The sequence below is a fragment of the Sapajus apella genome, unplaced genomic scaffold (assembly GCF_009761245.1).
Source record: "Sapajus apella isolate SASKATOON/1434 unplaced genomic scaffold, GSC_monkey_1.0 scaffold23, whole genome shotgun sequence".
NCBI lineage: Eukaryota > Metazoa > Chordata > Mammalia > Primates > Cebidae > Sapajus > Sapajus apella.
Genome location: NW_022436963.1, coordinates 24,661,433 through 24,686,600, shown reverse-complemented (window position 1 = coordinate 24,686,600; position 25,168 = coordinate 24,661,433). Strand labels below are relative to the sequence as shown.

The 25,168-nt window shown below is 42.5% G+C and overlaps 1 protein-coding gene across 1 annotated transcript in view; it reads left to right on the top strand.

Annotated features, from left to right (window-relative positions):
* The first annotated feature begins 21,643 nt into the window (after positions 1-21,643).
* The window catches only part of PDZRN3 (PDZ domain containing ring finger 3), a 235,955-nt gene continuing 232,430 nt past the window's right edge, over positions 21,644-25,168 (top strand). Inside the window, exon 1 of the mRNA XM_032290489.1 lies at positions 21,644-22,538. Within this exon, the coding sequence (XP_032146380.1) occupies positions 21,816-22,538 (723 nt within the window). The 5' untranslated portion in view covers positions 21,644-21,815. The remainder of the gene's footprint in view (positions 22,539-25,168) is intronic.

The window sequence follows — 25,168 nt, the reverse complement described above, 5'->3', positions numbered from 1 at the left end:
CTCCCTTTTCCTCTGTGTTACCCTCATTCCATGCTAGCTCTCACTGCGTGGTACCCAACAGGGCAAACTTACATTCTTCTATAATCAAATGTAGCACTAAAGAGAGCTTCTTTATTCCAAGAACTCCTGAAAAATTCATGGATTTCTTCTGATTGTACGGTCTTGGATCATGTATCCAGCCTTATACAGATCACTGCATTCAGAATGTGCTGATTGACCACGCCTGGGACCCATGCCCATCCTCAGATCCAAGAGATATGGACAATGACTTGACCTGAAAACAGGGGACCCATGATACCTCAAAAAAAAATCAGGGTATCACTTCCAGAAGAAGAGTATGTCAATGCTAGGCAAGGAAAAGCAACAGCCATGCATAGAGATCACTGCTCTTTCTAACTATGCTGACTACATTTCGGCATCTGAAATTTCCATTTTTCCCATCAGACGACCAACATAAAAATTGTCTTACCTTTGTGGGCGGTTATTGTGTGTCAAATACTAAAGACAGCTGTTAGTGGGGATGGGACTGGGGCTGTTGCAGGATAACCCCAAAATTACAAAGTCAAAATAAACAGGTTAACTTCTTGTTCCCTAAAAATTGAGAATACAAGTGGACAGATATAGGGGAAGGCAGAAGAAGTGAGAGTAGCTGCTTATGGAAGTGGCTGATCTCAGGATTTTAAACCAGAGTGACACTGTGGTGTGACTGATATCTAAGAGCCACCTGTATACCTCTTCTTGCCCCAAGGCCAATGGCTGACAATTCTATCAGGTTCTAGGGCCTGGACCCAAAGAAGAAAACTTTGACTGTGAGTATGACAACAAGTACGTTTAATACACAAAGCTTACAGACTCATTTTTAAGCTCTGCAGGAAACAGTGTTGAGTTAGGTTAAATATTTGTAGATTTTAAAAATAGAGTCTGACCCAACATTTCTGTGTAGTGATAGCTTGGAAAGCACGATTGTGGTAAAAAGTCTCAGTGGTACTTTACATGCTCCATTCAAAAATACTAAGTCAAACCCAGGTCCAGACTGCAGAGTAATTAGGCATATGCACCAGCTATAGTCATTGTTCATCATATAAAAGCATAAAGCCAGAGCCACAGGGGGCTGTAACTGGGTGCCCTGTCTACACCTCAACTCTATGCACTTTTCCTTTCTCCACCCCAGTGCAAAGTATAGAGCAGAAAGCAGAGGCTTTGTTTCCAATTATCTGGGAATACAAAACAGGCATCAACTTCAGCAAAGGTTCGTTGTCTTTACGCTTTCAGGATTTGGTGTGCCAAGTATCAATTCCCAAACTTTTAAAATGCAACAGTTTAGGAATGATCCATAGGTAAATTAATGTTAAGGTTAAAAGAGGCTCTTATGCTCATTTTCCAAGAAAACTACCTCAGTTCTATGTGGGTTTTTTTTTTTTTCTTTTGCTTGTGGGCATGGGCTACAAGAAGGCTGAGCAGAAGGAAGCCTCAAGCTGAAGGAGAACCTGCAGGCTCGACAGCTCACTGTAACCTTGCAGATGTCACTTATTTTCTCTGGTCTTCGGACCACCTGGAAAATTCATAAAAGTCAAGCTGGCCCAGAAGCCAGACACTCAACTAAATAACATGTTACTGAGGAAAAGGATCAAGTCTGGGCCAAAAAAGAGAAAAGTCACCATTTAAAAAAAATAACAATAAACAGCATTCTCCTGTTATTAGTCTGAAATAACTGAATAATCAGAACACTTTTCAGAGTTTGAGAAGAAGCATTGTCTTCTGTCTTTTTCACATTTTCCCTGCCAAAAAGCTGTTTTGCTTTATTTAAAGGGATGGACAATCATAAATAGTTTGAAATAATAGCCATGTCTATCCAGTCATCTTTGAGTTAATGTTGTCTCAGGATTATGGAGAAGTTTGTTTCATGAAGACACTGGATTCATTTTCCATTTTCTCGTGCTGTCTGGGGACTGCTTTTTTGCTAGTTAGACCAGAAAAGAGAATATTTAAGGCAAAGAAAGAAGTTGTATTAGTTAGGGTAGTCTGAACTACTGTAATCAATAAGACCTAAAAATTTTGATGGCATAGTCACAATAAAAGTTTATTTCTTACTCACGGAAGTGTCCTGAGGGAGTGTTGCTGATCAGCCTCACTCTTCTCCATGCTGTGCAGTTAATCAGAGACCAAGGTTCGCTTCATCCCCAAGTTCACTCATCAATTTTTTTTTTTTTTTTAGAGACAGGGTCTGAGTCTGTTGTCCAGGCTGGAGTACAGTGGCACAATTATAGCCTTGATCTCCTGGGCTCCAGGGATCCTCCTGCCTCCATTTTCTGCATAGTGAGACCTATCAGCACACTCCACCCCAGCTAATTTTTTTTTAATTTTTTTTTGTATAGATGTGCATGTTAATTTTAAGATCCATACTGGTTTTCACATGTTGTTGTTGGGTTTTTTTTTTTTTTTTTTTTGAGTTGGGATCTTTGTTGCCCAGGCTAGAGTGCTGTGCCACAAGTCCCCATGCTTACATGATCCTTTCTTATCAGCCTCCTGAGTACCTGAGACCACCGTTATGTACCACCATACCCAGCTAGTTGTTTTAAATTTTTATTTTTATTTTTTATTTTTTGTAGAGACAAGTCTTGCTATGTTGCTCAGACTAATCTTGAACTCCAGGCCTCAAGCAATCTTCCTGCTTCAACCTCCCAAAGTGCTGGGATTATAGGCATGAGCCACCGTGCCCGGTTCATCCTTTAAGTGTTTCTGGTCCTGTGAATTCAGATGGTGGAAGGGGAAAAAGAACATGGAGAAGGCATGCCTCCTTCATAAATATGTTTGTCCTGAAGTAGCACATATCATTTCCAGTCACACTCCATTAGTGAGTGTGAGTTTTATGGTACACTGCAATGCAAAAGTGTCAAACAAATGTTGTTCCTGGCTGGGCAGCCATTTCACAGCAATATCACCATGTCACAGATGGGAAAATGGCTTTGAAGTGGAACTAGCCTCCTCCACCACAAAAATCTTCAGACTTTCCGTTACATGGAACACTTTGTACCCCACCACATACCATGCTGGGTTCAAGATCTGGCAATATGTGGGAGTTTGAAATTCTGCTTGGTTATTTGCAGGTCTGCCCAAAAATTTGGGTAAATATGGGCCTCACCTTTCTCATCATTCACATGAGATTAACAGTATCCACCACACTAAGGTTGTTCTGAGGACTAAATGAAGTAATTTGCATCTTTGCTAAATTTTTGGCGTAGAGTAAGTACACAGCAAATTCTAGTTATTACTATTGTTATTACCCAACTATGGACAAAATTCCCCAGTGCTTAATTATGCTGTTTGATAATTTACAGCTTAGGACTCTCTGACACTTTCCTCCTATTTCTGTCTTCCCAGCCCCACCTTCACTCTGATGTGGCTTCCCCATCTATCTATGCCCTCTTCTTATTCCACGGCTCTTTCAGCTGTTATGCACACCTTTTATCCATGACTCCAGACAATTCTAGCTAAGTAGGGGAGGAGAAAGGAAGGCTCTGAAGCTGGGCAAATGTCTGCAGCTTTAGAGGCTTCTTGCAAAGTTGACAGAGCATGGGACAGTGATTTTCACAGAAAAATCACAAGATAAAGATTTCTTGAGTAGCATACCAAGGTTCTGAGAAGCAAGCATGAGCTTACACGTGTGTGCCCATGTTTGCACACATGCATAGATTGAAGATCTATGGAAGGGCTAGTGTCAGTACATAGGTACTGCTTGCCTTATGTACTCCTGGAATTAAGGTGATAAAGATATTCTGTCCCTTGAAATATCTGCCAGGGGCCACCTCAAATGGATGGGTCAAGGTAAAGTCATAAAAGTCCCATATGGTCTGGTTAGCAGAGGACAATCACTATCTCCCCCACCCCCCAGCTGGTTATCTCAGGAATGTCTGTAACCAGCCGCAGCATTCCCAGAAGGACACAGTGAATTTCTATTAGTGAGTATAGAAATAACTAATTTTCATAAAACACTTACTATGTGCAAGGCACTGTGTCATTCAGTTCACATGTTATCTTGAAGTAAGTATTGTTAGCCCCATTTAAAAAGGTAAGTAAACTAAGGCTCAGAGAGATCATGTAATTTCTTACAGTCATCCTAACATCGTAATAACTGGTGGAAATAAGTCTCAAAACCAGATCTGACTCCAAAATACATGCTTTGGGTATGTTGGTAAAATATCTCCTGCAACCATTAGCACACACATGTGCACAACTAGTTTATGTCCTAGAAAGGGAGGGTGAAGAGGGTCCCTTTATTACAGTGTCTGGGTTCACTTACAGAATTCTTAGGATCTTGAGAAAGAAGAGGTTTTCACTCTGTAGGCTCAGAAGTCTGACAAGAGAGGTTGAGAGAGAAGACAAAATCTAATTGACTGAAGAGAAAAAGAAAGTAAGTTAAAGTATTAAGTAGACCACATACGTCTCTCCTTATGGCCCTGTGCTAAGGAAGCACACAGACCTGTCGCAATGTTTCGCGTCTTACCTCAGAGGATGGCAGGGACTGGAGAATGTAGGGCTCACATATTTATCTGCATGTGAATGTAAAATGTGATCCTAGGGATTATTTTCAACTTTACTTAGAAGAGGGTAGTACAGGGTTAATAACTCATATCACATACAGCTTAGCCTGAAAAGCACAGGGCTAAAAAGCAAATGATTTCAAAACCAAAGGCAAAGTATAAATCCATATGTTGCTCTGAAATACAGAAATGCACCAATTTTAGCAGATGTCCTGGCCTGCTAAGGGAAGGCAGGTCCCTTGGTTTATGGGAATTCTGGGACGTAAGAAACTCTGTTTCTCCCTGGCTGCTTCTCCCTCATTTACTTTTTTCTTTCTTTCTTTCTTTTTTTAATTGTACTTTGGGCTCTGGGGTACATGTGCACATCCTGCATCCTGCAGGATTGTTGCATAGGTACATACATGCTATGGTGGTTTACTGTCTCCATCCCCCCTCCCCCCATTGCCTACATCAGGCATTTCTCCCAGTGTTATCCCTCCCCATCCTCCCTGGCCCGTGCTGTCCCTCCCCTCCCCTCCACCCTTCCCAACTTACCCCAGTGAGTGTTGTTCCCTTCCCTGTGCCCAAGTGTTCTCATTGTTCGTCACCCACCTATAAGCGAAAACAAGTGCTGTTTGGTTTTCTGTTCTTGTGTCAGTTTGCTGAGAATTATGGTTTCTAGATTCATCCATGTCTCTACAAAGGGCACAAACTCATTGTTTTTTATGGCTACATAGTATTCCATGATGTATATGTGCCACATTTTCTTGGTCCAGTCTATCATTGACAGGTATTTGGGTTGGTTCCAGGTCTTTGTTATTGTAAGCAGTGCTGCAACGAACATGTGTGTGCATGTATCTTTATAATAGAATGATTTATAACCCTTTGGGTATATACCCAGTAATGGGATTGCTGGGTCAAATGGAATTTCTATTTCTAGATCCTTGAGGAATTGCCACACTGTCTTCCATAATGGTTGAATTAATTTACACTCCCACCAACAGTGTAAAAGTGTTCCTATTTCTCCACATCCTCTCCAGCATCTGTTGTCTCCAGATTTTTTAATGATTGCCTTTCTAAATGGCATGAGATGGTATATCAATGTAGTTTTGATTTGCATTTCTCTAATGACCAGTGATGATGAGCTTTTTTAAATATGTTTGTTGGCTGCATAAATGTCTTCTTTTGAAAATTGTCTGTTCATCTCCTTTGCCCACTTTTGAATGGGTTTGTTTGTTTGTTTGTTGTAAATCTGCTTTAGTTCTTTGCAGATTCTGGATATTAGCCCTTTGTCAGATGGGTAGATTGCAAAAATTATTTCCCATTCTGTTGGTTGCTGGTTCACTGTAATGATTGCTTCTTTTGCTGTGCAGAAGCTCTTATGTTTAATTAGATCCCATTTGTCTATTTTGGCTTTTCTTGCCCTTGGTTTTGGTGTTTTAGTCATGAAGTCCTTGCCTGTACCTATGTCCTGAATGGTGTTGCCTAGGTTTTCTTCTAGGGTTTTTATGGTGTTAGTTCTTATGTTTAAATCTTTAATCCATCTGGGGTTAGTTTTTGAGTAAGGTGTAAGGATGGGGCCAAGTTTCAGCTTCCTGCATATGGCTAGCCAGTTTTCCCAACACCATTTATTCAACAGGGAATCCTTTCCCCATTACTTGTGTTTGTCAGGTTTGTCAAACATCAGATGGTTGTAGATTTGTATATGTGTGGCATTGCTTCTGAGGCCTCCATTCTGTTCCATTGGTCTATATCTCTGTTTTGGTACCAGTACCATGTTGTTTTGATTACTGTCGCCTTATAGTATAGTTTGAAGTCAGGTAGCATTATGCCTCCAGCTTTGTTCTTTTTGCTTAGGATTGTCTTGGCTATGTGGGCTCTCTTTTGGTTCCATTTGAAGTTTAAAGTGATTTTTTTCCAATTCTGTGAAGAACTTCAGTGGCAGCTTGATAAGGATAGCATTGAATCTATGAATTACTTTGGGCAGTATGGCCATTTTCATGATATTGATTCTTCCTAACCATGAGCATGGAATGTTTTTCCATCTGTTTATGTCCTCTCTTATTTCCTTGGTCAGTGTTTTATAGTTCTCCTTGAAGAGGTCTTTTACATCGTTTGTTAGTTGTATTCCCAGGTATTTTATTGTCTTTGTAGCAATTGTCAATGGGAGTTCACTCATGATTTGGCTCTCTGTTTGTCTGTTGTTGGTGTATAGGAATGCTTGTGATTTCTGCATATCGATTTTGTATTCTGAGACTTTGCCGAATTTGCTTATCAGCTTAAGGAGGTTTTGAGCTGAGACTATGGGTCTTCTAAATATATGATCATGTCATCTGCAAATAGCAACAATTTGACTTCTTCTTTTCCTAATTGAATGCCCTTTATTTCTTTTTCTTGCCTAATTGCTCTGGCTAGAACTTCCAATACTATATTGAATAGGGGTGGTGAGAGAGGGCATCCTTGTCTAGTGCCAGTTTTTAAAGGGCTTGTTTCTAGTTTTTGCCCATTCAGTATGATATTGGCCATGGGTTTGTCATATATTGCTTTTATTATTTTGAGATACGTTCCATCGATACCTAGTTTATTGAGAGTTTTTAGCATAAAGGGCTATCGAATTTCGTCAAAGAAAAAAACTCACCCTCATTTTCTAATGAGAAATATGAACTCCTCTGCCCTCACTCAGGACCATGGTAAACCCATGTTTGCCTCCACTACCATAACTGTTGGCTTGGTGCAAACGTAATTGCAGTTTTAGGGAACACAAGGGGCAATTAGAGGTCTCTTGCTTTCCCCTAAAATTTACAATGCCATATCAGTAAGCAGTCAACAACCATTTAGTAAGGGACCTTATGTGTGTCTATGAGTGGTGAATGATATACCAGTAATCACAATATTGTTACAAAGGAACACTAAGGCAACTATCAGAGTATTTATTTAGTCAGAGGATCACTGGAGCTTCCCTGAAAAGGTGACATTGAAGGTGACATGTGAAGTTAAGTAGGAGGTAGCTAAGGGAGAAGTGGGTATAAGCATTTCTGCAAAGGACACAGCACATGTGAGTATTGAGTGATTGGGGAAAGGTTCTGGTATGCTTGAGGAAAGTGAGAAAACCGGCAGAGTTGTTTAGGTTGTTCTAACACAGTAGTTCTTAACTAGGGAGGGTGACTTTGATCCCTAGGGGACTCTTGGCAATGTCTGGAGACATTTTTTAGTTGTCACAACTAGAAGATGAATGCTATTGGCACCTAATGGGTGGACGCCAAGCACGCTGCTTATCATCCTACAATGCACAGAACAGCTCCCTAAAACAAAGGTTTATCAGACCCACAATGTCAGTAATGCCAAGGTTGAGGAACTCTTCAGCAGAAGGCCACATACAGAGGCTTAAGCAAGATAGGTTTACTTTTTAGATTTAACATCCCAGGTGGGCTATTCTGGCTGATATGACCACCTCCATATCGCTGTAAACCAAGGCTCCTTCTATTGTGTTGCTCTGCATCCTCTAGGACAGGCATTGGAAAATTTTTCCATAAAGGAGCAGATTGGAAATATTTTTGGCTCTGTAGTTCAGATGATGTCTGTCGCAACTTCTCAACTCTAACCTTGTACTGTGAATGCAACCACAGACAGTACCTAAGGAAATGGACATGGCTATATTCCAATAAAACTTTATTTATATAAACAGGTAGTAGGATGAGTTTGGCCTGTGGGTTATCATGTGGACCCCTGCCTTGTCAAATGTGCTTGGTCTGCATGCTAGCCAGCAGGAGGGAGAAGAGTTGGAGTGGAGGTTAGGCCTCCCTCATTTTAAGGGTCAAGATGGAAGTTTTCCGCATCACTTCTGCTTGTGTCTTACTGGTCAGAACTCTGAAAGGCTGGAAGTGGTGTAGTTTTTGGATGGTTCATCACAGGCTCAGGAAAAACTCAGCTTGTTTAAAAAAAAAAAACCAATAACACACACACGAGGAAGAATGGCTATTGGGAGACAATTGGCAGTGTCTGTAATTGCTGGATGCAGAAGTAGAAGGAACTCCGAATCAGTTGGCAAGACAGGCAGAGTAACAAGACAGGCAGGGTGAGATCATGCCTAGTCTTAGAAGTGAAATGCAGAATAACAATTTTTCTCTTAAGAGAAATAGGAAGCTATTACACAACTTTAAGCAGGGGGTGATTCTGGACCATTTTTCCATTTTAAAAAGACCTTTCTGGCAGCAGTGTTCTGAATAAAATGCAAGGGTCCTGCAGGGATGGGGGTGGGGCTACTTTGGAAAGCATTTATCATCCAGGAAAGAGAGACGGTGGCTTGAATGAGGATGGTGGCAAAGGAATAAAGTAAATATGGGAGAGAAATTTAGAAGGGAGAGTCTGTAGCATCTTACAGGTTAAACTCCCACTTTAAGATTTAAGAAAAAGCAGCTCTATTCATAATTTTTTTAAAGCTAAGAGAAAACAGAGAAACGATCTCTATCAGCACTATCCATGTTGGGATCTGATTCAGCCTCAGCTGGTCCTTGTCTGCTACTTTTATCTTTTTCCTTCTGGATTTGAATGCCCATTGTTCATCATCTTCTTTGGACAAAAGCCATCCTGATTCTCCCAAGCGTGGAACTCTGGGCTTAAGTGACTCAGAATGTAGAGATAGAGTTCACAAGTCCCAAATATAATGAGTGGGCAACCCCAGTGCTTGACATAAGCAAAGAGAGGATATCACATGTGTTTTGAGACTGGCAGGCACCAAGAGAGACAAAAGCCTATGGTGTAATTATGCCAAGCATATAATATGATGCAATCACTTTCTGTCTCCAATATGCCCCACAGCGCTGTGAAAGGGCTTTGAATAGCAGAGTGCTCCAGACCTGTGTGTCTGTGCCCTTGGAAGCCTGAGAAAGCCATGGCACCTTCTCTTCTTTCAGTCAACAATGCCATGGGCACTTATTGAACATCTACTGTATGCCAGGGACCATGCTCAATCTTGGGACACAGAGGTGAATAAGACATGAACTTATGACTTCCTCAAACAAATAGCTCTCCAATTTCTGCCTCCAGTTGGTCCCTATAAACAAAGGATGAATGAATGTTTTCCTCATTTGTTAAAAATGCGTTTTTAGTAATGAGGGCATATTAACTGACAATCTCAGTTATAGGGTTCCTGCAAATTTCCTTTGGTGTTTTATTTAGCATGGTGGACATATTTGGCTTTGAAAGACAATGACGTCTAGTTATTCACTTTCAAGGAATTGCCTGAAAGACTACTGGCACCATTTCTTTTTCTAAAGAGAGAGGACAGCACGTTCTTTGTGTGTTCATTTGTTTCATGTGTTGTCAAAATCGTTACAGTGATTAACTAGCTAATAAACAGAATAATAAATAACTACAAGAGACAGATGATTCACATGTAACTCTAACATGGCCTCTTCTTCTCTTTTGTCCTCTAATTCCTTTCTGGCAAAATTTGCCAGAAAACTGCTTCTTAATATCACTCCATTTCTCCTTCCATATCTATAGCCCACAAATAGTCATGTGCCACAGAACGACATTCCTGCCAACCATGAACTGCGTATACAATGGCAGTCCTATAGATCGCAATGGAGCTGAAAATTTCCTACAGCCTAGTATTGGCTAAACTAAACATTTTATGGTTAATCTAGAGTGTACGCCTTCTACTTATTCTTTAAAGGTAATTTTAAAACAGCTTCAGTCAAGACTTCCAGAAGGAATTCCAGAAGAAGGCATAGCTATCATAGGAGATCACAGCTCCATGCATATTATTCGACCTGCAGACCTTCCAGTGAGACATGATGTAGAGGTAGAAGACAGTGACATTCATTATCCTAACCCAGTGTAGGCCTAGGATAATACGTGTGTGGTTTGGTTTTTAACAAGCCTAAAAGTTAAAAAAAAAAAAAATTTAATTTAAAATAAGAAAAAGCTTATAGAATAAGCATATAAAGAAATTGCTTTTGTATTTTACAAGAGTTCAAAAGTTTAAAAAATTACAAGAGTTCAAAAGTTTAAAAAAATTAAAAAGTTTAAAAGTAAAAAGTTATAGTAAGCTAAGATTAACTTATTATTGAAGAAAGAAATTTTTAAAAATTTGATGTAGCCTAAGTGTGCAGTGTTTATAAAGTCTACAGTAATGTTCTAGGCCTTTAGTTCACTCACCACTGACTCACTGACCCACCCAGAGCAACTTCAGTCCTATAAGCTCCAGAGTAAGTGTCTTACACAAGTGTTCCATTTTTAATCTTTTAGACTGTATTTTTACTGTCCCTTTTCTTTGTTTAGATGCATAAATCCTTACCATTGTGTTACAATACATGCTGTACAGGTTTGTAGCCAAGGAGCAATGGACTACGCCCTATAGCTGAGGTGTGCAGTAGGCTGTACCATCTAGGTTTGTAAGTACACTCTACGATGTTCGAGCAACAACGAAACTGCCTAATGACAGTTCTTAGAACACATCCCCTTTGCTGAGCAATGCTTGATTGTAGATGCATGGTATCTTTGAATTCCATGGCTCCAGGGCAGAGTATCTGAGCCTGCGCCTGGTTTGTGGGTGATAGCTTCAAGAGACACAGGCAATTCCATCCACTATAATGCTTGCCCTCCTTACTGCCATTCATTTAGTCGTAATGTTATTCAACTTAGTATGCACCCTGCACTATGCCAAGCACGTTAACTGTGTTTCCAATTAATCTATCTCAACTCTACGAAGCAGGTACTAATAACGCCTCCCTTTTACAGAAACTCAAGTGAAATGAGTGACTTGCAAAGGCTGTACAGCCAATAGGTAGTAGAATCAGGATTTAAAGGTAGATTTTTCTGACTCCCAAATTCATACAACGCTACTGTCTCCTTTAAACATTTTTTTTTTCTTTTGAGACAGGACCTCACTCTGACACCCAGGCTGCAGTGCAGTGGCATGATCATGGCTCACTGCAGTCTCAACCTCCTGGGCTCAATTGATCCACTCACCTTAGACTCTCAAGTAGCTGGGACCACAGGTGGGCACCACCATGCTCAGCTAATTAAAAAAAAAATTATTTGTAGAGATATGGTCTCCCTATATTGCCCAGGCTGATTGTACAATCATTTATTGAGCATCTATTTATTATAAAGTCCATATTACTCTATTTTTTTTATCATGGCCTCAGCAGTCTGAAGTTCCACTCATTTTGTCTTGCCAAAAAAGCAGGATATTCATAGACAGTTAAGGAAACTAAGGCACATGTACCAAATCCAGCCCTTTTGGAAATAAAGTTTCATTCGAGCAAGGCACATGCATTCATTTACTTATTGTCCATGGGCTGCTCTTGTGCTACAACATCAGAGCTGAGGAGTTGTGACAGAGACCGCATGGCTCACAAAACTGAGCATATTTACTATCTGGCTCTTTGCAGAAAAACCCTGCCAACCCCTGATGCAGAGCACAATCATACATATTGTTTCTTTGATGAAATTCTCTCTAATGAATAGACTCGTCTTATTCAATGACTCAGGGTTGGTTTAACCGTATACACTATTTGCTCAATTCAATGATTTTTTTATCAAATGCTAAAAAACCAAGATAAGAAGTCTATCCATAGGGTGATTGATGCAAGGAGAAAAAAAAAATGCACCATTCCCAATTAAAGTATGGAATGGGGAGCATCTTTTGGCTCTTCTCAGAAGATACTCGTAAGCCTTTGCTAGTCTCTGGAGCTGTGTGCAGTTTTCAGGCTATCACTCCACATCCCTGCCTACCCCCATTTCATTTGTAAACTGGATAATCCCAATCATGAGTAGGCAGTTATGACCCTTCTGGAAAAAAAAATGAAAAATAGAAAGCATACATTATAAAAGTTAGAAAAACACTGTTATTTAACTCCTACAGTCTAAAGAAACATCAGAAACTTAGAGAAAAAAACAGTAGGAGCTCTCTGATTCCAGCTTTATCTTCATCTGTGAGCTTATACAACCCACAGATAAATTATAAGTTACTGCAAAGATTCTCACCAATGACAAACTGACTCACTGTCCTTCAAGTCCTTTCATCTTTCTGGATTCCACTTCTAAGGCTCTTTATATTCTGTTAAGATGGAGTGTGCTATTTGCCAAAACTACAAAGAGTATGCCAGAATTTGGACACATTTTCCATTTTACCTGTCTAGAAAAATATTACCATTGCTGAATTTTTTTCCACGATTACTTTTTGTCCCTATAGAAAGACGTTCATAGCCAGCTTTGTGAAACATTACGTGTCTGTTCCTGTGCAACAATGAAAATAGAATGAAGTGAACTTTGTTAAAATATAACAAACGATTATCCTGGAAACACCATACCATTGTAGGACTATTTTTGTTAATATTTTGTTTTGGCTTTTTCATTGTCAAGTGCCAGTTTGATCTGCGTACCAAAACCACAGTCTCAGGACATGATTTCAAAGAACAGGGATGTCACATTTCTCTTGGTTGGCTGACATCTCAAAAATGTTCTGCCTGAAGCCCTCCCAAAAGAATAGATGTTATTCTTTTGTCATAAAATGCTAAAGAAGAAACGGCAAGAGAAAAACAAAGCAAAACAAAGAGCAAGCCTGTTTTTTTGGTACAATCGAATCAATTTAAATGAAAGCAATTGTGTGCTGCATAATATGGGCAGGAGGCTCTCTGGATGTCACTAGTTTTGAGAGTGGCAAAACTGCATCATCTGTGTTCAGATCTCTGTCTGCTGATGTCCCTGCCAAAGCAGTTTATATTTTACTGTAAAAAGCCTCCTCTCCCCCACCCCGAATGAAACACTGAACACAACTTTGGGTATTTGAGGCTCTAGACGTCAAGAGAAAGTGCTATCATACTGCAGGGTTTCACATGTCAAATCAATCCGCAATGGGATAGCCCATGGAAGCAGTTTATAATATTCCATTCCTGAAGAGAATGCAACATTTGAGTGTGACCTGTCTCACTTGAAAACAAAAAGTCAAATCTTTACCACCACCCTAAAATAATAATACTCGGTACCTGTGTAAAGTCTTCAGGGGTTTCTACATATAAAAATTAGTTAATTAGCAATTATTACTGTATGCTAGGTAAACATGGATTATTATTATCATAATTTTACAGACTGAGTAAATAAGAGTGCAGTAGAAGGTGCCAGGAGAAAAATTAAAATTAATGAGTTCCTAGATCACAGGCTTGAGCTGCAAGGACTTTAAAGAGCTTGTTTATGTTAATGAACATACCGTAAAGTGATACTTAAATATTGGAAAAGCAGCTTTTCCAAATTAGTTGTTAATGAAATTAGTGCCTGTGTGTATTCGTACGTATGTATAAATACATATGTATGCATGTGTGTGTGTGTGTATACATATATATATATATATATATTAAGATTTTATAACTTCCCATGCATTTGTGATGATTGCACTGTCTTATTTTTGATAGAGGAATTCATGTAATCATAAGTCTTACTGTTTAGATGTCATGCCTTGATTTTCTTCACCTTAGGAATAACCAAGTATCTCTGAGGTTTAAGAACCTACAGAGTGTGTTAGGACCAGGAAATATATGGGTAAATTACAAAGCCAATCAACATGTTTATCGAGTGGCCAGTAGGAGCCAAACAGCATTCCCGGTCCTGGGGATGCAACACTGACCAACATTACAGATACCTTTTACACTTTAAAACTTTAAGTTCCACTGTACCTTTCATGTGATTTAGCTAAAGGAAGAGAGTCCATTGTTGTATAAATGTAAAATGCATTTGTTAAAAAGAGCATTACATTGCCTTATTTTGTGTGTTTTTCCCCTACACTGATTATTGCCTCAAGTCAGCCTATAACTGAGGATGATTAAGGAGGCTAACAGGAGTTTTTGAAATTCATTACAGCACAATGGTTGTTATACATTTTATAAGTAATGCTTTTCCCCTCTTTTGGACTAGTGTTGACTCCTGTAATATGACTATAGGGGACACACATTTTTTTGTCTTTCTGGCATCTCTTTGTGAGACACCCCTCATTCTCCTACCTTCATTTCTTGTGGTCTGGGTGAGAATGTTTCCACTCCCTGGCTCAGGAGTTGGCAGATAACCTAAGGCAGGTCAGGAGTCATGCCTTGAACACTTATTGGAACTATCAGGAAAATAGTGCTGTTTGTGCTATGGATGATAAGGTAGTGAGATGCAAACATGAACTGCAGACGCTGTATAACCATGTGGGGAGAGTCTGCCTGAGAAGGAAGCTAACCCAGAGGAAAGCAGGGCAGATTCTTAATGTTCCTGTGAGGATCTGGATGCAGCCATGCCTGAAGCCACTTTACTTCCTGGACTTTTTAATGATGTGGCCTATTCTTTTCATTTTTAAAAATCCCTATTCACTTTGTTTTTTTGTTTGTTTTTTGTCTTTTTGAGACAGAGTCTCGTTCTGTTGCCAGGCTGGAGTGTAGTGGCACGATCTCGGCTCACTGCAACCTCCAACTCCCTGGTTCAAGCAATTCTCCTGCCTTAGCCTCCCAAGTAGCTGGGATTACAGGCATATGCCACAACGCCCAGCTAATTTTTTTTTTTTTTTTGTATTTTTAGTAGAGACGGGGTTTCACCATGTTGGCCAGGATAGTCTTGATCTCCCGACCTCGTGATCCACCCACCTCGGCCTCCCAAAGTGCTGGAATTACAGGCATGAGTCACCACACCCAGCCAATCCCTATTCACTTTGAATTGGGCTTCAGAAACTTGCAGGCAAAAAGGGTCTGAATGCAATTTAATTCAATAATCTTTAAACACATAGCCTTTAGCATGAATAAGAAAATAAACCCTAGTCTAATACATATAATTTTGAAAAAAAATAGCTTATGCATGTATGTAAACGGAGAATGACACCTGTGTATCTAATAGCCATCAATCCCTTCTTCCTTATTAACACAACCCTATTACTATTTTTGCACTTTTAGAATGACTTTATTGAGATATAATTCATATGCTACAAAAATTCACCCTTTTAAAGGTACAATTCAGTGTTTTTTAGTATATTCACAGAGTTAGGTAACCATTGGCATAATTAATTTTAGAACATTTTCATCACATGAAAAGAAGAAGCTCCTACCTATTAGCAGTTATTCCCCATTTCCCCCTTCTCCAAGCTTTTGGTAAACGCTAATCTAATTTCTACCTCTACATATTTTATAAAAATGGAATCATAAGCATGTGGTAACTCATTTGTTCTTTCACTTAGAATAATGTATTCAATATAAATCCATGGTATAGTATGAATCAGTACTTCATTTCTTTGTGGCGAATGACATTCTATTGCCTGGATATACAACATTTTGTTTTATACATTCATCGGTTGGTAGACATTTGGATTGGTTCAACTTTTTGGCTATTATGAATAATGCTGCTATGAACATTTGTGTATGAGTTTTGGGTTGAACATGTGTTTTCAGTTCTCTTCATGAGAGGAACTGCTGGGTCATATGGTCACTCAATATTTAACATTTTGAGGAGCTGCCAAACTATGGCTGCCCCATTTTACAATCCCCGTAGCAATATGTGGGGATTCCGATTTCTCTGCATCTTCGGCAACACTTGTTATTGTCTGTCTTTTTTAACTTTGGTCTTACTCCTCGGGTGTGAAGTGATATCTTATGATAGAACCTACTGATATTCCAGGAAGCATTGTACCTTGTAAAAGAGTACATTTCATAAATTGTGTTGCTGTTGAGATGTAAGAGAAGGTCGTTAGGTGGAGCTTTCAGAAAAGCTCAAGGAAGGGCCAGGCCAATCTGATTAAGTTAAGCTTTCCCCTAGCTTAATCAGGTTGGCCTACCCCTTCTTCCTCCATTTTCCTGCCTGAAATGGTTGGCTGTGCAGAAACTATCTTGCTCCATGAAATGAAATGAGCATAGAGGCCAGGCCCTGCAGAGCAAGAAGAGAAAAGAATCCTGAGTCCTCGATGACCTGGAAGCCACTATACCAGCCTCAGCCTGCTAACTATGGCTCATATTTTTTTACTTGAGAGAGGAATCAATTTCCAACTAGTTTATTCCATGGTTATTTGGATGTTCTATTATGCTTAGCTAAATAATTTTTTTGTTCCTCCTGCATGTATATAGGTACATGTATGTTTATAAATAGCCACGTATGTGAACATTTATATTTATATATGCACACACACATGTTCTATACAAAGCCTGCCAATTCACAACCAGATAATGATCTACTCATTCACATGGGAGTTGGCTGTTCATAATTCTGAATTGATTTTATTACAGGAACAATGTTCTAAATATTGACAGGTGCTCTGACTAGGCCACAGAGGCCTGTTTAACTCATACTGTGATACATATACCTCATGCTGGTAGTACCAACCCACGTTTAGGATCTGAGCAGCAGGCACTTACTTGGAGCAGGAAGAGGGAACAGTTATTTGTTCATTATTTATTACGTTTCTACTAAGTGTTAAGCATAGGGGACAGAATGTGAGCGATTGCCCTACTCTGCAATAGAGTGTAATATGTGGCATAGAAACTAGACATTGATCAAGCTGTGCCCCTCTGCTGCCCAAAATACTTCAGTGCCATCCAGCACTAGAATCAATTCAAACTCCTTCCTCTGCAGGTTCTGCAGGCCCATGTCCATTTGGTTCTTGTCTACTTTTCTACCCTTATTTGGTTCTTCTCTGCTTGGCTTACTCTGCTGTAAGTTCTAGGCACACTCTGTCTAATTCAAATAGGCCATGTGCTTGACTCCCTTCGAACCTCAGCACTTTCTCTTGTTGAGCCTGGTTCTTCTCCCAGCTATTGCTGGCTCATTCTCATCCTTCAAGCAACAACTCACACTTCCCCTCCCCAGACTGCCCTATGTGAAATGGGCCCCTTTGATTTTTCTCCAGCACATGAGCTTCTTTTACGGTGTTTAGAGCAGCGATTCTCACACAGTAAGTGCACATAAATCACTTGGTGATCTTGCTAAAAGGCAGATTCTGATTCGGTAGATCTAAGGTGTGACCTGAGGTTCTGCCTTCCGACATGCTTCCAGGTTATGCCCGGGAACTATGTTCTGGTCCTCAGACCACACTTGGAGCAGTATTCTATTAGGGAACTTATCATATTCCATAATCATCTCATTTATTATTCATTTATTGATATCTGCTGCTCCCTACCCTCAAATGAAAGCTTAAGAGGGGAGGGACATTGCTTATTTTGTTTGTTTTCCTCTGTAGCCCCAGTGCAAGAACAGCCTCTTCTTTGTATGTAATAGCTACTAAATAATTATTGGATAAATTAAGACACTTCAAGTGTGATCAGCGTTATACAAGGGTATGTGCATGTGCCTGTGGAAGCTAATCCTATCTGGAGAGTTAGGAAAGAAAAGCTAGACTTTTGCAGACCAGATTTTTGCTCCAATTTGTAAGAAGCATTTTTGCAATTCTTGTCTTCTGTCCGGTGTCCCTGCTATGATAACTCATCCTGACTTCCCAAAGTCTTCAAAAGTCTCCAGAATAGAGAATTACCTTCTCTTCTCCTTACCTTTCAACCCAAGGCCAAATGAATGTGTCAGGCCCCCAGGATGGCTGACATTGGCAATGTTAAGTGGCAAGCAGTCTGACCAAAATGTTTCACACTTGTTTTTGTGGATAACTGCTGTACCTTTGTACACTCTAGTGGTACTTTCATTTGGTAAAAACAGATCCTTATCCAATTGTATAGTGCTATTTTAGCTAGCAGAATACAAATATTTAAGCCTGAGAAAGAAACAAAAAAAATAAAAAACTTTTGACTTTTTTTTTTTTGGTTATTTTTCTAGTACTGAAGCCACAGTCAGACCCGAGGGGCAGCTGAGGATTGATAGCCAGCAAACATGGAGGAGTGGAGTGATTATCCATATTATTTATAAGGGAGTGCCTCCTGAGCTGGGGGCTTGTGGAGGAGGACACATAAGGCTTATGGTGATTAAGAGTGAGGATTCTGAAATTCTCCTGTCGACATCCCTGACTGGAGGGATATCTTATGTAACCTTATAAGATACACAAGTTACCTTGTGTACTCAATGATGTACCTAACCTACTTAGATACCTTATGTAACCTCTATAAACCTCAGTTTCTCCATCTGTAAAACAGGGCAGACAACATATCTACCTCTGTATGTGCTGTGAGGATTAATGAGGCAATGAAGGTCACGTGCTGGGCACAGTGCTTGATACCTAGTAAGATTCCAAAAAAGTGGTAGATATTATTATCACCCTCTGATTAAACGTGCTGATGGAAAGGACACTAAAAACAGAATGGGATAGTGGTGAATATAGAAATAAAAATAGTATTTTTATGAAGCTTGGGGCCACAGAAAGTGCAGAATCAGGCAATAAAAGGAAGGGGTAAGAACAGAGGTAGTGGAAGCCGCAAAGTCATTTGCAAAGTGACCAATCCAGCTGTCCACAAGGAATTCATCCATATATAAACACTCAGATGCTTCTCGGACGGTTGAGTAAGTGCCTAATCCATGTCAGAAAAATCAGCTACTTTTCTCAGGAGGCCTGCCACACCAAACATTCATCTTCCTACAGTTTTTATTCATGTTGATTGGTATGGTGCCTTGACTTTTCGATTTATAATAACATCCCTCTCTCACTGTGCAGCATTCACCAGGTGGTTCCACAGCCAGCAGAATATGTGGGCTGACAGCACTGCCTGACTTCAGTAATGAGCAAAAACCTTCCCTAAAACTGTGGTTCTCAATCAGGCACTGGCCATGGCTGCTTGTCACAATGAGGGGTTGTTACTATGTCTAGTGGATAGTGACCAGAGATGCTCCTAAATATTCTGCAATGCAGAGGACAACCCCCACCAACAAATAATTATTCGAATGAAAATGTCAGTAGTGCCAAAGTTGAGAAACTCTGCCCTTGAATTCCTTTTTCCTAGTATTTTTGGCTCTCATTTCTCCTGTCTGTTAAGTTCAGTGACTGAAATAATGTGCATGATCTTGCCAGCTCTGACATTGTAGGATTTTTTTTTTCTAACCTCCAAGAATTTTGATACTAAAATTAACTGATGAGGAGTGGCACAGACAGACTTTCCTTTTCCTTAAAGAGGCCAGTCCACAGTAGGCTATGGCTTTTCTGTGGCCTCAGCTGTAGCGTTTCATCAACAACCTCTCAGTCTGCCATCTGGGAGACCACCCCAGGGGTAGTAGAACACCTCCAAAAAGAAGTGTACACCCCAAGTAAGCACTAATTTACATTTATGGTATAGGACAGAGCTTCCCTGTTTCTCAAAACCAGTTTGGTTTGAAGATTATCACCCTGTTGACACTAGCTCATCCTGTGAAACTGACAAGCCCACACACCTTTGGTGAAAGAATTTCTTGCCCATTATCTGAGAGCCCATGAGTAGTTTAATGAATATACTGATGGAGGATTCCCTGGCACAAGCTTATCTGAACAAAGGCCAATAATATTCCCCATGCGGAATCCTATCAAAGCAATGCATTAATTGATTAAAGCAATTAAAAGAAAGTCTCCACTACAAATAGGCAACAAATGCCACCAACACTGATTAAAGAACACTGTCCAGTGACCTCAACCATGCACTGAAAAATCTAGTGAGTGTCAACTTTTTAAAGGTCAGTTAGAAACAAGTAATCCTTATGAACATCAAGGCAATTCTTTCACTCTGATGAAGCAGTTAAATAGTGAAGGTCATGGGGCTTTAGCAGCCACATAAAAGAGAGAAGGAAAGCAATTAGACAAAATGGATGCTGTAATCCCACTTTCCGGGCCCCAGAGTCTCACTGAATACAGAGCTCCAGCTCTCCCGCTTCACAGTTCAGAAACTGGCAGCAGATTCCAAATGAGAATTCCATAGCTTGATTTCACTCTCACCAATGCTGACTGCGTGTTTCTTAGGAATGTCTATAGCCTTGGGAGGTAAAAATAAAATAAAATCCATGGATGATGCTATGAACTTTCCACTCAGGTTGGAATTCCAAAAATATTCCTCCAACGCTCAGGAGTGTTGCTGAATGCTACCCAGCCAGGTTTGCTGTACTGCTTGAAAAGCTACACCAGAGCAGGGAATAAATGTCCAGATCTATGGATCACCAGGGTTTTCCAATCAAGCGGGAATCCAAGGACCAGCATGGACTAGCAGCATTGGCAACACTTGGAAGTGCTTTCAGTGTGGAGATTCCCAGACCTTGCTCCAACACACTGGATCAGAACCACAACCACATTAAAATGTGAGAAACACTGATCTACAGGACCCTACAGGGCAAGTTTTTTCCTCAATGGAATGATGACAAAGTGTACACATAAACAAAACAAACCAAAACTGAAGGAGGGCAGTTTTTAATATGAGCATGGGGGAGATCGGGTTTTCTCCCAATTCTAACTAATGCAGTCAGCATCGCTTCTTTTGTAAGCACGGGAAAATAATTTTCAAATGGAGCTAACCCTCTCACAACATTGTACCGATATTTAAAGCAACGATTTAGAAGCGCACAACGCTTGCCACACTGTCGTGCAGACACTTCAGAGGTGTTAGGTGAAGTGGATGGAGCCAGCACGCCGGCTTCTCCCACTCCAGCAGCTGGCGAGTCGCTCTTGACCCCCAAAATCTGCCCGGCTAGATTCATCCACCGGTCTTGGAAACCTGCTAAATCCTGGAGGTTCGCAGAACCTCTGGTCAAAGGAACTGAAGTTGCAGCCTGAGCGTCCCGCAGGTTTTGTAACTTTCCCTGGAATGAAATAAATAAATGAAGACCGTAAGTGCTGAGATAGTGGGCCCCAGGATATTTTGAGTCCTCTGCAATCAGCCACTAGAGGAAGGGGGAGGGAGAATGGAGTAAAAAAGTTTTGATCCGTTCCGGAAGGGGCTCCAAGAGAACTCGTCTGGGCGAAAGCAGCAGCCTCACTTCCAAACCCAGCGAGATTTTCTCGGCTGGCGTTTTGTCTCCTATAGCGCAGACTGTAAGAAAACAGAAAGGAGTTTCCCAAGAAGTTTCAGTCTGGCGTCTTGGGCGGGCCCGTCCAGTGTAGCGAGCCTCAGTGTCCTCCCACGCGTTTCTGCCTTCCAGCCTCCTCGCTTTTCCTGGGGGCTGGCGAGAGGCCTCCGAGGCAAGATGTATGTGCGCTCGCGCTCGCGCATATACGGCCGGAGGAGTCCTGTTCCTCGGGCATTTTCCGAGGAAGTCTGGAGCAATTAGGCTCAGTCCGGGGAGAGCTAGCGAGCGGGCGGGCAGCGCAGCCGGCCTGTCTGGGCTGCCTCGTGGGGAGGGAGGGGGCGCCCGGCCGCCCGGCGGCGACCCCGGGACCTGGCCGCCACCATGGGCTTCGAGCTGGACCGCTTCGACGGCGACGTGGACCCGGACCTGAAGTGCGCGCTGTGCCACAAGGTCCTAGAGGACCCGCTGACCACGCCGTGCGGCCACGTCTTCTGCGCCGGCTGCGTGCTGCCCTGGGTGGTGCAGGAGGGCAGCTGCCCGGCGCGCTGCCGCGGTCGCTTGTCTGCCAAAGAGCTCAACCACGTCCTGCCGCTCAAGCGCCTCATCCTGAAGCTGGACATCAAGTGCGCGTACGCGGCGGGCGGCTGCGGCCGGGTGGTCAAGCTGCAGCAGCTGCCGGAGCACCTCGAGCGCTGCGACTTCGCGCCCGCGCGCTGCCGCCACGCGGGCTGCGGCCAGGTGCTGCTGCGGCGCGACGTGGAGGCGCACATGCGCGACGCCTGCGATGCGCGGCCCGTGGGCCGCTGCCAGGAGGGCTGCGGGCTGCCCCTGACGCACGGCGAGCAGCGCGCGGGCGGCCACTGCTGCGCGCGAGCGCTGCGGGCGCACAACGGCGCTCTGCAGGCCCGCCTGGGCGCGCTGCACAAGGCGCTCAAGAAGGAGGCGCTGCGCGCTGGGAAGCGCGAAAAGTCACTGGTGGCCCAGCTGGCTGCCGCGCAGCTCGAACTACAGATGACCGCGCTGCGCTACCAGAAGAAATTCACCGAATACAGCGCGCGCCTCGACTCTCTCAGCCGCTGCGTGGCCGCGCCGCCGGACGGCAAGGTAGGCGCCTGCTGCCCGCCCCGACCTCCAGCCGGGCCCTCTGGGGACCCAGGACCCCGCCCCATCCCTTTGGGTACAGGATGCCCTGAGCTTCTCGGGAGCATCCCTGCTTCCTTTCTCTTCTTCCACTGCTTGCCAGCTGTATCACTACGTGCAGGTCGCTGAACCTGCCTGAGGTGGGACCCTGTGGTCCCTATAGTCTAGTAACCTGTAAAGTATAGCTGCACACCTTCAGGGGTTCTGGAAGGACGAAAAAGAATCCACAAGCAAGTGTAGGATAAGAATGAAGAATGCAGCTCCAGAGTCAAAACTGCATTGAAAAGATTTGCTGCTCAGACGAGCCTGGGGGATCTCGGGCAAGTTGCTTGACCCTCCGGAGGTCAGAAACCTGTAGACTGACACACAGGAGAGGAAAGATGGACACATTGGGTGAATTGTATGCGTGCATCCTCTAGGATTCCAGAAAAAAAAAAAAAGTGGAGGGAGGGGAACCCACAGCCAAATGTAAGTTAAGAAGGATGCCAGAAGAGAGGCCTCTGGGGTAAAAGCTGGATGCAAGCGTGGATTTTGCTGCCAACTAGCTGGCTGACCTTGAGCAAGCTGCTTAACCTCGCTAAAGTTGGAAACTATGGTCCCTAGAGATGTGACATACAGAGCAAAAACACAGCCAGGCACCCCCTGAGGTATTCATCCAGGGTTTTCAGAAAGAAAGGACCACTCTGCCCTCAACAAGTATAAAGTAATAATTGTGAGTCCTCTGGAGTTAAAATTGTTTTCAATTTTTTTTTTAATCAAAAATTTTTTTGCTAACCAGCTGGGTGACCTTCTGGCTTAATTCTCAGGTCCCTCAATTTCCCTCAGTGCGAAAGGTTTTTGTCAGGCTTCAGGGAGAGATTATAGAAGAAGGGCCTGGCACTGTGCCTGGCAGAGAGTAAATGCTCAACAAGTGTTACCTACAATTATTTTTAAGATCTCCACCTGAGCAATTCCCTTGCTGTGGTAGTCCGTGTAATTGTAACAGCCACCAGGCGCGAGGGTTTACTTTGCTCCAGGCTGGCTGCTGCGTTCTTCCCAGTCATTTCCTTTTTAATCAAGTGAGGTAGGTGTAACCCTTCCCATTTAGTAGATGAAAAAGCTGAGGCTCATTAAGGGGCAGTTTAATGCCTGGCTCACAGCTTTTGGGTGCAAAGCTGCATGTTGAACCTTTGTGTGCCCATCTTTCCAGCCCAAGTTCTTAACCACTATCATGTTGTCCCTTAGTGCAACCACAACTACCATTTATTGTTTATTAAGTGCCACCAACAATAGGAAGCACTTTACATGCATTACCTATGTTATCCTTTGAGATGAGGGAACAGACTCGGAGAAGTTATAGAACTTGTCCAAAATAAAATAGTGACCCAGGGAGCAGAACTTGTACTCAGATTCTACCTCAGAGTTCTCAGGCTTGGGGCATATTGGCATTTTGGGCCCCATAACTGTTAGTTGGGAGGGGGGCAGGGAGGGCTGTGCTGTGCATTGTAGGTTGTTTAGTGCCATTCTTGGCCTCCCCCCCAAATAGTGACAATCCAAATATTGTCAAGTGTCCTGGCATGGTGGGGGAGGAGGGGTGGTGCAAAGTTGCCCAGGTAAAGAACCAGTGGTTTTCCTGATTGCAAAAGCCACATTTTCAACAGCTGGGTGCTTCTGCCTTCCTGGGGAGGGGCCTGGGCCTGCTGCCCTTCTCTGGTTGCCTGCTCCAGATGGTGTGGCAGAAAGGGGAAAATATTTGCCCGAGGGTCCCCCAGGGGCCCGTGTCTGCTTTGCCTCCCCTTCCCTCTCCCAGCCCCCCTTCCATACATGCACACCAGGCCTGCAAGTTTTCCGACCTGGCCTCCCTTCCTGGCCCCTGGCCTGTCTGTCAGCTGCAGTCTCAGCAGCTGGCCAGCTCTGGGCGAAGGGCAAATATTTACAGCTCCACGGCTCACTCAGGACCTCACAGGCACACAAAAGACTGGTGTGAGTGTGTGAACCTTCGAATCACCAAAACAGAGGGCAAAGCCTGGTCTTCAATCAGGCGCCAGATTTAGGGTGAACGAGTTCCTGAGTTTCAGCTGTTTATTCTGTCATCTGGATGTTCTTCGTTGTTTTAAGTGACGCGTATTTATAAATAAGCCATTCACTGCCCCAGAGTTTATGCATCATTTTTTGTTGAGCTAGTTTATTATTCTTCTTAACTTTCTGTTTTCTTTCTGGAGTGTTTGGGTAAAATCTCAGAGTCAAAAATATGATACTTAAATCAAAACTGTGGATGTTTTTGAGGCTCTGTTGGGTTCGTGAGTAGCATAAACAAGGATGTTAAGCTTAGGGACAAGATGTTGATTTTGAACTTATGGAGGTTTGTTCTGGAGTTGGAGCCCTGCTTGGAACTTTGACGAATCTCAGTGCCAGTCTTCAGAACAGCCAAGGATGGCCCGGCCCACAAGCTGCTCTAGATGGTTTCCCTGGCCTTAGACCCTGGCTGGCCTCAGGCCATAGGGAAGCTTGCTGTCTCTCCTTGCCCCGAAATTAACCCTCAGTGGCCCTTGCTGAATGCTTTTGCTGTTCCTGCGTCAACTATAAAACCCCTCCCACTGGAAGCTGTTTAAGAA